The 13,093-nt window shown below is 43.6% G+C and overlaps 1 protein-coding gene across 1 annotated transcript; it reads right to left on the reverse strand.

Moving 5' to 3' along the window:
• Positions 1–27: 27 nt before the first annotated feature.
• Positions 28–7,807, reverse strand: tnfaip6 (TNF alpha induced protein 6). The gene is made up of 6 exons (XM_022741007.1): positions 7,664–7,807; positions 6,038–6,175; positions 4,800–4,961; positions 1,361–1,589; positions 1,020–1,060; positions 28–925 (listed from the first exon to the last, which is right to left on the reverse strand). The coding sequence occupies exons 1-6, from the start codon at positions 7,761–7,763 to the stop codon at positions 804–806; spliced, it is 792 nt and encodes a 263-aa protein (XP_022596728.1). The 5' UTR covers positions 7,764–7,807; the 3' UTR covers positions 28–803.
• Positions 7,808–13,093: the final 5,286 nt, after the last annotated feature.

The following is a 13,093-nucleotide window of genomic DNA, read 5'->3' on the forward strand; positions in this document are numbered from 1 at the left end:
AAACCACAGGTGTATGCCATGGTTTTCGATGCTATACCAATGTTGACTTTGCCAAATAAAGTTGCTTAAATACATAATAACAGTGATATAATACAAACAAGATAATTCAAGGTGTTTATATAACAAGAAGAAGCAGGTAGCTACTCGTTGATGAAGTCGGAAATTAGTTCAGAAGCGTTTGCAATTGTGAAATAACATGTCTTGAACTAAGATTAACACGTGGAACAAGATCGTCCAGTATGCAACAAACCAAGCAATTACAACCTGTAACTGAACCCAATGAAAAACAGGCCAGAGACACAACCCTGGAGTCAATATAGTATCTGAAATAAATCCACTGAATATATTACAGCCAGTGAAAATATATATTAAGAAAAAGAGTTGTATAACAGCTTTGTTTTTTTTATATGTATGCAATGTTTTCACTGAAATAGTTTCAAGTAAATTACAATGAATCTGTGGCACTCGATCTTTTTATGGATGATAAAAGATGCAGAAATAAGTCACTAAAAACAGAAGCACCAGTGTTAATTTAACTTTGCAGCCTGAAAGTCGGGGAAAGGTTGAATGGGAATAAATGGAAACCAGTTTTATTTTGTCTAAAGTAGGTTCAGCCTCAGGACCAGTGAAGACAGTGTTTCTATAACATAAGAACAATATTAGAAACACGATTTAACGACCTTGTTTATTTGACAGAATGATTCCTTTAATGAGCTATAAACACTCATTTATTACAGTACACGAGGTAACCAATAACATTATAAATACAGCAACAGGATGACATCAGTGTGTTAAACCATTAGTCAGTGAAAATAGTCGGTGTAATTGTGTGGGAACAGAGATGCATTAAAGGTAGTGTATTGTAGCTGGAAGCCGCCGGCTGTGACTGAAGCGTCGGAGAGGAACTTTAACGTCATCACGTTTCCTGTAAAACAAAAACAAAAACAAAAATAAAACACATCAGTGCGACAAATCTCTCCTCTTAGGTAACATAGACATATTGTATGTTGACGTCTCACCTGTGCTGATGATATCATCAGGTAAATAATCGCCACAGAACCTGTAATCAAACAGATTAAAAAGGGAAATTCACATTAAACTTTCATGTCAGATCAAACACGTGGTGTTTATCGAACAAAGAGCAAAAGCCATACGTTTTTACAGCTTCTCAAATGTCAGGATTTGCTGGTTTTCTTTATCTTTCCCTTGAATATCTTAATTTCTTTAAACTGCTGGCTGGTTTTGATGAACATTTTCATTATTTCCTGCCATTTTACAGACGAAATTATTACATGCTAAATTGAAAAATGTTGTTGACTATTTAGTTGCAGCCCTGATAAATAATGTGAGATGTCCTCACCTCCCAGCAAAACCAGAGACATCATCGTAGCTGTCGTACACCTCCAGGTAATCTGCAATGCACGCCATGTCGTCCTCCACGTCAAACTCCAGGAAGCGGAGGCGGATCCTCTGGCCCAGGCGGACGCGGATGTGCCAGTAGCAGATCTGTTCGTCCTGGTACTCCTCAGGGAAACCTGGGGACTGAATGATCTTCTTCTGATCTGTCAGCACGCCACCACACTCCTTGGCTGTGAGACACATGAACGACACGTAGTGATTGGTGTGTGATTTCAAATGAACACTGTGAGGTCAGACAGATCCTGCTGCTGCTTTTCTAGAAGAAACCCTGTCGACTCCTGAATAACTCCTGTAGGGACCAATAGAGGTCGCTGGCTGCTACTGACCAAAATAGTTCCCTCCACAAACAGAAGTTGGCTCATGGACACGATGTCAGGCTGAATGAAAGGTCTGATTATCAGATTTTCTCACTGCTGGAGTCAAAGTTAAAGTTAATTTTCAGAACCATCTCAGCTCTTTCTACAATGACGCCACTTTTAGACCCTCATAGCCCAAATGCTGAAAAACTGAAGCCTGGTTTTTGAAATTCTCCACATCACTGATGCGGATGAATTGTAAATGCATTTACCAAAGTCTTAGGTTCATAAAAAACATTGCAATATATGAGTGAAATAGTAGATAAATGTATAATAAATGCCTAAAATGAGATTTTTGTGACATCACTGAGTCGCTGACTGTCACTCTGTTTTAACTCAGTTTTAGAGGCCTGCTTTGATGCTCCTCGCCCCGGCTTTGAGTCATGTACAATCTCGCAAGAATATGAAAAGAAAAAGTGGAGAGTCGACAGATTTCAACAACATTTAAACCATATTTCTACGCTGTATTATCGCAAAGATATTGATAGAAACATCTGTCGACCTCACAAGTTTTTTTTTTTTACCCCGACTGATAAAACATACTTTAAAATACTGGTTTTTGCAAAGTAACATATTCCATGCCTGCACATGTGCAAGAATACCCACTCACATGCATTTAATACACTGACAATACACGGTGTATATATAGTGGATAACCGCAGACACATTTCACATCTCTACAGTGAAAGGCAGCTCTGTGAACCGGGGACACGGATGAATTTCGGTGTCTGTGTTCTCAGGCGAAATGACCGCTGGAGTCGTTCCCCACGATGTATTCCTTTAATCAGCTTGTGGGATTCTACACGAGAAGTATTTTTGGTTTGGGGGTCTGTCTCTTGCGTGTGAGCTCCGAATGAATTCAGAATAACCAAAATGAAATCCTGTAGCCGAGTAAAGGAAATCAAACACACATGTCGAGGCTGGTGACAAAGGGCATCAAAAGCTTTTTCCTCCAGACGTCCTCGAGGGAAATGAAAATTAATGTTGTTTGAAATCCTTTCTCATTTGTGGATCTTTACAACGTTAAGCCGACGTCCATCGCCGGGTTTACGCTTCAGCCGAGATGTCTGACTTGGACGGAGAGACGACCTCCGGAGCTGATGAGTGGGTGACCAGGAGTTATGGAACGTTTATGCAGCAGAGGATTACAGAGGAATAAACTTGATGCGATCATGCTCACGGGAAACAGCTGCTCCCTCCTCTCAGTCAGGAGAAATTACTTCTGATTTCATTCCCATTTCTTTTAAAAATGTCTCATTAGTAGTTTACCATAGTTTGTCCACCAGAGAGCGCCTACGGGTTTCTCAACTGTACAATGTCCCACCGAATGAGTGCATCTATTGATCACTATTCTTTAACAACCAACCCTCTCAGCTTTTTGGAGCGTTTGTTTTATGTCTCGCAGCTTTATCATCTTGGTTCACTCTCACTGCTCCAGTCAGGTTAAACGCCAGATGTTTCCAGTGAAAAGCTCAAAGGTTTTTCCACCGTCTTCTACCTGCTCAGTCAGAGACCGACTGGTGAACATGGTGGAGGATTTAAGGTTGGATATTTTCCTAAGAGTTAGCGGAGATCAAAACAGAGCTAAAAGAAGAGAGAATGGATGTGTGAGCGTGCACCTGTTTGCAGGTGATAATACATCAGTGTTGTGTTTATAGTTTCTTTTTCCGCTGCTTCAGCCAATATGTAATCATCCCAGTATCAAATATTCATTTTGGTTTCAGGCTAATATTGAAATATTAGTTCAGACTCTGGTGAATCATGCGGGTGTGGTGCTCACTCAGGCTGGCCTTTGTTATCACTTACTCAGTTCTCCACCAGCATCTTATCCAGACTGATGTTCTTACTTCCTCCTGGTTTATTCTTGGTCTGAACGTGATAACTCACAGGGCGGGAGTGAGACTGTGGCTTTGAGTCAGTCCTTACTCACACTGGTCTCACTGTGCTGGTTTAGTTCCTCTATACTATAGAGGAACTAAACTATACTATAGAGGAACTAAACCAGCACAGTGTGAGACCAGTGTGAGACCACAGGGATGGTATAGAGTCTATACCATCGCTCCTGTTTGACTTCAAACAGCAGTGATGACAAAACCCTGAGTGAGTCTGTGGAGCCTCAGACTTGATGACTACTTAACCTATGGGGCCCGGGTCTCGCCCCCCGGCTGACATGTAACCACAGGCCCACAGTCATCACTTACACTTCAAACCACACAAACCCTCCTGAGCACTGAGACATTTTAAATAATTTTAAATAATACAACACGTCCTGTGTTCAGACAGTTACTGAACATGCTGGTAAACACTCAGACATATCAGCATTAAACCACGCTCAATAAATCAATAGTTTTTATATTCAAACTTAACTGAACAACTCATGAACCAATAGAGAATAATTACAACATCTTTACAAACTTTTATAAACTTCTGTCTCTATTAGATGTATCAACAAAAACTGCTGACAAATCTATAAAGTGACGATGTCAGGAACATTTTTATTGTATAGTGTTTATTTTTATAGCGTTAAATATCTGATTATCTGGATTTGCAGTGGTTTGGATGCATTTATGTATATTTGTGTGACTTTTGCATGATGTAGTTTTTTTATGTTGCATCTTGTTGCCTCTCACATACACTGGCCTAGCACTTTGCAGGGCTATGCCACATCACATAGACACAATTTGAACACAACCTTGACTTCACCTTGTAAAGTTGTAAATGGCCGACGTGTTACCAAACAGTTACCTACTGACACGTCCCACAGGTGTTGCTACCTGACGGGAAATATCTGGTTCTTTAGCTGCTAAATGCTCCACTGTGTTCAGCAGCTAGAGTCGCTAACTCTTGAGTGTTTGCTGTTTGGTGCAGAGCAGCTAGTGGACGGTGGGTTTTAGAGACTTTTCTCTAACTGCAGCTGCCAGAACAGAAGATTAAAGCGGCAGAGTTGGGTGATCAGTTGTTGTATAAAAACACTGGTTAGTGCAGCTTTAAGTACAGTACCTAAATAGATGTACATGTACTCACAGTTGGGGTTGTAGCAGTACACGTCCCACTTCTCGCTTTTGTTCAGCCTGTATCCGTAGTCGATGATGCCAACCTTCCCGAAGCCGCAGTTTGCCCCAGCTTTGACGATGGGGTAACCAACACGCCCTCTGTCGAACCATCCGGCCGCACACACGTGGAAACCTCAACAAGAGAGGAAAAACATCTGTTTTTTCAAGGGAGCAGTTACCCCTGAGAATGACCCTCTCACTTTTCAAAACTCCCAAATGTCCCATTTTTTTTCAGGGTGATTTTCAAACTAAAACCTCTGTGAACGTTGTCCACTGACTGTCCAGCTGCAAAAAAAACAAACAGACACAACAATACTTCTGCAATCTGAACTGATCTACTCTTAACACACTTCTAAAAAGACGTTAGACAGGGATCTTTGTAGTAAACATGCAAGTAATTATCTATCAGAAAGTATAGGTGTCTATAAACAAATACACACAGAATAAATACAGTACTGTAAATCTATTCCTGCCAACCACAGAGAGTCTTTCTTCCGGCTCGGCCATCAGGGCCTCCTGTAGGGAAAACCTTCTGGAGACCATTAAAAGAGTCTTTGTTTTATTTTGTTGGTTTTTCTCATTTGTGGTGACAGAGCTCAGCGTGGAGTTACAATGAGCAGACCCCGGCCAGAAGATAAAGCAGGGACCTCCGAGGCAGAGAGGGGAAACTTTCAGCTGACAGGGAGGTGGATGGTGATGCCAGAGCCGGTGGCTGGATCCAGACTCTGTGCCACGGGAACAGAGAGATAAACCCAGCCAAGAAGGTGTTAACAGGTTTTTTTTTGTGCTGTTTTTGTTTTTTTTATAATCTTCATGTGAGCGTTTAAGATTGGGCAGAGTCATGCAAAGGAGAAGCTCTCGTGGAAAGAAGTGATTCACTCCCTGACCTTTACCCTATGAACATATTAACCTCTTTTTTTTCCCTTGTTAAAAGCATTCCAGTGGCTTCAGACGTGTCTCTCTACTGTTACATCACGGCAGAGATTATGTTGATTTTATTTCATGGGAGAGAAGCAAGATAAACACGGCCGACATGGTAATGTAAACTGGTTGTGGTTACACTGTTAGGTTAATGGGTCAAACAGCAAACCGTGACTCGTGGGAGCGAAGTGTTGGCAATGAGAAAGTGAGCTTTAATTCCCTTCGTCATTGGCAGGAGCTCTGCATGCGTCGTTGTGGATGTGTTTGAGTGAGCGAGCTGGTGCAGACCTATTTGCCGAGCCGCCTCCAGTTGTTCGTAAGTGGCCAGGTTCCCTCCCTCGTACTTGCAGACCGCCTTGGCCTCTTTATACGTCAGCTGGTATCTCCCTTTGCGAGATTCCCGGTGGTAAACTCCAGCTGCCTGTTCTGTCAAAGAGAGGGAAAACAAATGTGCTGCTGAATGTGTGTAAAGAGCGAGGGAAACGCCTGAAAGAAAACCTGCATGAGCTTCTGTGTAGCAACCGCATTTACTTGTATCTAAGCGACCTGATGATACACTTTTGAAAAGGTCCAAACACACAACCGTGGGGCTGCAGTCAGGCTGGTGACAGTGTTTTCAGTGAGAGAGCATGAAACAGTGAAGGGGGCCGATTCACCGTGTGACATTTTTCTTCATGTTGGAAGCTCACCAACAATGTGGTCACTTGCTCCCCAGCCTCCTCATTTGGGAGTCCTCTGCTGATCCTGTTTTGGCTTTACGCACGCATGACTTGCAAAACTAGGCCGAAAGCACTGAGAAATTAGCTTCAAGTTCACGTTTTGATTTGATCTTTTCGTATGTTTGCTTTTAAGCTAATTAAACTGTCATGCAACAGGAGTCACGACTGATGACTCTGATTCTGACTGATTCTGCTGCTGCTGTTTTGTCCCATCTGAAACTTCTTATGCTGCCTGGTCTCCCTCACAAATGAGGTTTCAGACTTCAGTGGGACTTAGCTGGTTTAATAGTTAAAAAATATTGCATACACTTTGCCCCAATCTGTATGGCACTGTGCACACACAGTGGGCTTCTGAAACTTTCAAGAGGCAAGTGCGAACGTAATCTGCCATACCTGAGCACAAAGTTAACGCAACACGGGATAGAAGACAAAAGTTGCATGAATAATAGTAAATGATGTTAAGGTGAACTCATTAGCAATATGAAACACTGTTCTGTTATAAGGCAGGCTTTCACTCTCACCTCATAAAAATACAAAGAGTAAGGTAGAGTCAGAGGTGCATGTTTGCAGCTTGTTTGGTTTATATTTCAGTATAAATGCAACAGGACTTCACGCTGTGGTGTCAATCTTATGTCAAAATTCAAAAGATAAACTAACAGAAAGATAAATTAATTGAACTATCTTTTCTTATATTTGTATTTTGAGCTGAAGCTGAAAAGATTAAGTCATTCCCCCCATGTTTAGTGGCCTCATGCACTAACTCAGCCAGGTCATAAACATGCAGTTTGGCACTGAGTGGAAAGCTGCTGGACTGCTGCATACAGCCCATTAATCCTTCATGTTTCCTCACAATATGCCTTTTATGTGAAGATGTAGTGCTGTGTTTGCAAAAAAAATAAAAGTTAAATAAAAGTTCTCACAGTTAACAGCAGATGATTCAAACTTAAAATTCAACGGTTAATAACATTCAATCTGCAGCCTGATAATTAAAAACTGCAGATTACACTGAGTTTGATCAACAACAGTCATGTTAAGTGAAACATAAAAGTTAGATGACTTTGAATATCGGTCGTTAGGTTCATTTGTATCCCGATTGTTCACGATGGAGAAAAGGTGAAGTTGTCCCCGCGTGACCGACATGTTTTAAAGCTGCAACGACTACAACAGCGAGAATAAAAAACAATGAGTTATTTACCCAGCCATATCGAGTTGTGAAATATTCCGTTTTTGTAGCCCCATGCCTGCGCCTCCTTCAGCAGGAAGCCGAGTGTCCAGATGAGAGCGAAGACGCGCATCCTTCAGTCTGTGCGCAGCGGCTCTGTCCAGATGTTTCCAGGAGATCCCTCCTCTGCTCGTCTGCTCCTCTGCTGCCTCTGGCTTTATATACGAGACACTCACTGCGGCTGCCTCCCGAGAGAGGTGGGAATGTGAATGAGTAAGTTCACCCAAGTCCTGTGAGTGCATTAAACACAACTGATGGTCACGTTAGACTATTTACACGTTTTGTCCTGTTTTTCTTCAGAAGAAGTGGAAGAAATACAGGGCTGCCAACTTTTCAAAAAGCCTTGGAGTGAGATTTTGCGGGGCCAACCAAAATGTTGCCGTATACACGCCAATTTTTTGTTTGGCCCATTGCCATACAGCAAAAGACATTTACCGCTTACCGTACATCAGTGGTTCTGAATGTATTAGCCTTAGGCCCTACTCAGAGTGTACAAATGGAACCAATTGAATCCACAGTAAGACACAAGACACAGCATGGCCCATTTTGTGCATTTATTTTATATGTATGTTGAAACATTTAAATAAAAATGAAAAACCCCAAAACATTTTTTAAACATCCCTGATCTATATGCATCTAATAATGCAGAGGTTAATGTACAGTAGGGGGAGTAGGGAAAGCTGCCATTTTCAAACTAACAAAACAGACTACTCATCTCAGGCTACTCATCTCAGTCCTTGATGGCTGTGTGCTTGGTTGTACTTGCTCGTGGCCTTTTTTGAGGCCTTGATGATGTCCTGGGAGGGCTCCCACTTGAAGCAGGGCTCCAGGCCAGCCATCTTGATTTAGGTTTAATAAAAGTCATGTTAGTTTAATAATTATGCACTAGTATATTAGTTACAATATGCTTTTTTCTGGCGTACAATTTATGTTGGGCTTATTCTGAATTCAATTTTAATATAGCTTAAAGGAATAGTTCACCCTAGAAACAAAATTCAGTCAATATCATGTGTGCTTTTTTCTTCCAAAAAAGTCCATTTAGAGACCCCCGGTGAGCCAGTCCTGCAGCGAAAATACTTTGAATGGCCGTCAATTGCGACCGACACGAAGACGTCCATAAAACTACACAAAAACTTTGTAATATTCCTCCATACTGCTCGTCCGCGACAATCCAAGTGTCCTGAAGTGGGAACATCCAGAGTTTGCTCGCAACAACGTTATTTAGTACATGTTTCTAGCCGAAAACAGTGGATATGGTCAGCCAGCCCAGATGCGCACAGAGGCAGCTTCTTCATGGCATATCACAGATAGATCTATCTCTATAGCTCTGGCCAGGACGAAACTCAGCGTGAGAGTTGGCAGCCTTGCATTCCTTTGAACAGAATGGCAATGGGGTTAATAGGGCAGAAATAAGTGGCTGCAGATTGCCTTAAAAGGTCAACTGTGTAACTGGTGCTGGATGTCCCGAACAGTCCGTCTCATCTTGTAACACCACTTTGTTCCTCAAGAGGTGATAGCGAGTCACTGTTGCACCATAAACTTATCATATAACTTACTAATAGAACTAATGCTAATGCTAGCTGCTAATGCTAGCAATCTAGCCCCCCAACCCCCTTGTGTTCTGTTTGTCCCTTTTCACCAATAAAAACTAAAAAAAAAACTAATGCTAATGCTAGCTGCTAATGCTAGCAATCTAGCCCCCCAACCCCCTTGTGTTCTGTTTGTCCCTTTTCACCAATAAAAGCTAAAAAAAAACCCTTAATGCTAATGCTAGCTGCTAATGCTAGCAAGCTACCCTCCCACCCCCTTTGTGTTCTGTTTGCCCCTTTTCACCAATAAAGACCAAAAAAAAACAATGCTGATGCTAGCTGCTAATGCTAACGGGAACGGCGGCTAGCTCGCGAGTGCAGCTGAGGTAGCGCCTCTGTGTCTCCATATGTCCTGGATGTGGAGAGAATCCAGCAAAGGGACGTCCAGGGTGATGTGGAGATCCTGGATCCTCCGCCCCATGTGTCCTCCAACAGCGGAGCCTCCACTCCTCCCAGGAGATCCTCAGGATCACCTTGGCAACAGTCTGGCTGAGCATCACGCACTTCCCCTCCAGGTAGGACCGCCACTGCCTCAATGAGAAGGCAAGCTCCTCCGGGGGTCCACATCGAAGATGCAGCGTCATCAATCCGGCCACCATCTTGGAAAGTCAACATACCAACATTGGTAACCCAGGCAGCTGTTTCAGAAGCAGCACCAGTGAGCTTCTTTGTTGCCTGGAGGGAGAGAGAGACAGAAAGGTTTCAAATGTTAATATCGCAGCAGTAGTGTGAAAGCAGCTGTAAGAACATGTACTCTGCCTGAATTAAACCTCATCCTAGAGAAACTCCCTGGTGGGAGGCACCCGTTGGGGAAGAATACTAGAGATGGCTGTTGGACAGATATATCAGTTACACATACAGTGCATTTAGAAAGTACTCACTTTTTTACATTATTACATTACGTTATTATTACATTATTTTGCAATCTAATAACTTGTTAAATTCATTCATCAGTGAACAATGCCAGCAAGATGGCTGCTAATGCTAGCAAGCTGGCCCCCCCACGTGTTATTTTGCAAACTTGTAATTAAATCATCGAATTCATTCATCAAAGACCAATGCTGTTATCATCATTATCATTTATTGCAGCTATTATATATCATTGTTAGCAATGTCATCGTTATTTTCACAATTATTGTCTGGTTGTCACAGCTGCTAATGCCAGCTAGCCCCCCCCCCCCACACACACACACTTGTTATTTAGCACTCTTGTGATATCATTAAATTCATACATGAAAAATGAAATCGAGCTAGCCCGCCCATGTCACCTTGTTTGACCTTGTTTTTCACCAAGACAAAATAAAATAATGCTAGCTGCTAATGCTAGCAAGCTACCCCCCCACCCCCTTTGTGTTCTGTTTGCCCTTTTTCACCAATAAAGACCAAAAAGAAAAAATGCTAATGCTAGCTACTAATGCTAGCAAGCTAGCCCCCCACCCCCTTTGTGTTCTGTTTGTCCCTTTTCACCACTAAAGACAAAAAAAAGCTAATGCTAGCAAGCTACCCCCCCCACCCCCTTTGTGTTCTGTTCACTCCTTTTCACCAATAAAGACCAAAAAGAAAAAATGCTAATGCTAATGCTAGCTGCTAATGCTAGCAATCTAGCCCCCTACCCCCTTGTGTTCTGTTTGTCCCTTTTCACCAATAAAAACAAAAAAAAACCTAATGCTAATGCTAGCTGCTAATGCTAGCAATCTAGCCCCCCACCCTTTTTGTGTTCTGTTTGTCCCTTTTCACTAATAAAAAATAAAACACTTCTCAAACAGATTCAGTAAATACTGAACATTATAATCCTCATGAAGGAGGATTTACTGCAGGCCTGTTCCATTATACTGCATTAGTTTCATCCAGGTTCACCTAATACATATATATGAATTAAAAATAGAACTCAAGGACACAAGTGCTGAAACAAATCAGCCCTTTATTTCAAGTTTACCCAATATACAGCAACACTTAATAAAATGCATTTCTTTGAACAGAACAGTAATGGGGTTAATGGGGCAGAGATAAGTAACTGCAGACTGTCTTAGAAAGGTTCACTGTGTAACTGGTGCTAGATGTCCTGAACTGTCCGTCTCATCTTGTAATACCACTGTCACTGTAGCGCAATAAACCTATCATAAACTAACTAATAGAACTTGAGGTACAGGTGAAACTGATGATCTCTCTACGGGGCTCCTCACCCTGTGATAGTGAGTCATGTGATGACCTTAGTTTTCTCAACCGATGCCCATCCATCCACTGCACCACAGCACATGATGCACTGTCCACGACCTCCTCAGCAGCAAACAGCAGACAGACACGGTCCGAGAGCAGCTGCTGAACATATGGAGCAATAAGAAGCTAAAGAGACAGATTTCCCTCAGGAGCTGGTGGAAACCAAATACAGAGCTAAAAGAGAGGGAACACTGGACTGACATCATCATGAGACATCAGGTGACACAAACACCACTCCAAATGCAACAAATCAAATATAATAAATGTCAATTAAAAGTTATAAATGAAGATAGAAAACATTGTCCTGTCTTCTCTTCATCTCTTCCCTCCACAGTCTTTCCACCAACAGTCACATGTTCTGATTGTCTGAGTTTTTTACCAATGAAGAATAAAATAAAATACAAATGCTAATGCTAACTGCTAATGCTAACAAGCTAGCCCCCATCCCATGTTCTGCTTGTCCCTATTTTTTCACCAATAAAGAATCAAATAAAAAATGCTAATGCTATTGCTAGCTGCTAATGCTAACAAGCTAGCCCCCACCCCACGTTCTGCTTGTCCATGTTTTTTTCACCAATAAAGAATCAATAAAAAATGCTAATGCTAATGCTAGCTAGCTGCTAATGCTAACAAGCTAGCCCCCACCCCACATTCTGCTTGTCCATGTTTATTTCACCAATAAAGAATCAATAAAAAAAGCTAATGCTAGCTAGCTGCTAATGCTAACAAGCTAGCCCCCACCCCACGTTCTGCTTGTCCATGTTTTTTTACCAATAAAGAATCAATAAAAAAAATGCTAATGCTAATGCTAATGCTAATGCTAATGATAGCTAGCTGCTAATGCTAACAAAAACGGCGGCTAGCCCGCGCCCCCCCAGCACAGGCATTGCGCCCAGCAAGCAGGGCTAGCCGCCCGGCGGCTAGCCCGCGCCCCCCCAGCACAGGCATTGCGCCCAGCAAGCAGGGCTAGCCGCCCGGCGGCTAGCCCGCGCCCCCCCAGCACAGGCATTGCGCCCAGCAAGCAGGGCTAGCCGCCCGGCGGCTAGCCGCGCCCCCAGCACAGGCATTGCGCCCAGCAAGCAGGGCTAAGCCCGCCCGGCGGCTAGCCCGCGCCCCCCAGCACAGGCATTGCGCCCAGCAAGCAGGGCTAGCCGCCCGGGGCTAGCCGCGCTCACGCTAGAAGCACGAAACATATGAGAGCCAGAGTTGTTGGGTGATTTCGGCTAGGGGGGTTCAAGTTCGGGGGCTAAGTCCGGGGCTTTCCAGTCGGGGGCTGGTTGTCTGACAGGCAATGCCTGTGCTGGGGGGGGCGGGCTAGCCGCCGGGCGGCTAGCTGCTTGCTGGCGCTGAATGCCTGTTGGGCTGGGGGGCGCGGGCTAGCCGCCGGCGGGCTAGCCCTGCTTGCTGGGGCGCAATGCCTGTGCTGGGCGAGAGGGGGGGGAGGGGGGGCGTGCTGGGGAGGCGCGGAAGGGGCCCCGCCCCATAGGCAACCGCCACAGGGGCGGGACGGATCTTATGTGCGCGACGCCACGGCACGCAGACGACCACGAGCCGGCCTTTCTCCTACCCGCCACCTCTCCGGCCGGAGCTGCGGCCT

Source organism: Seriola dumerili, unplaced genomic scaffold (genome assembly GCF_002260705.1).
Source record: "Seriola dumerili isolate Sdu_G_001 unplaced genomic scaffold, Sdu_1.0 BDQW01000052.1, whole genome shotgun sequence".
Lineage (NCBI taxonomy): Eukaryota > Metazoa > Chordata > Actinopteri > Carangiformes > Carangidae > Seriola > Seriola dumerili.

What these genes read in the sequence shown, in the direction of transcription:
- tnfaip6 (XM_022741007.1), bottom strand. Translation starts at nt 7,763, where the DNA reads ATGCGCGTCTTCGCTCTCATCTGGACACTCGGCTTCCTGCTGAAGGAG. An exon ending in GGAGGCGGCTCGGCAAATAG is followed by an intron (nt 4,962 to 6,037) that starts GTCTGCACCAGC and finishes TCTCTTGTTGAG; the next exon opens with GTTTCCACGTGTGTGCGGCC. An exon ending in TGATGATATCATCAGCACAG is followed by an intron (nt 926 to 1,019) that starts GTGAGACGTCAA and finishes TTTGTTTTACAG; the next exon opens with GAAACGTGATGACGTTAAAG.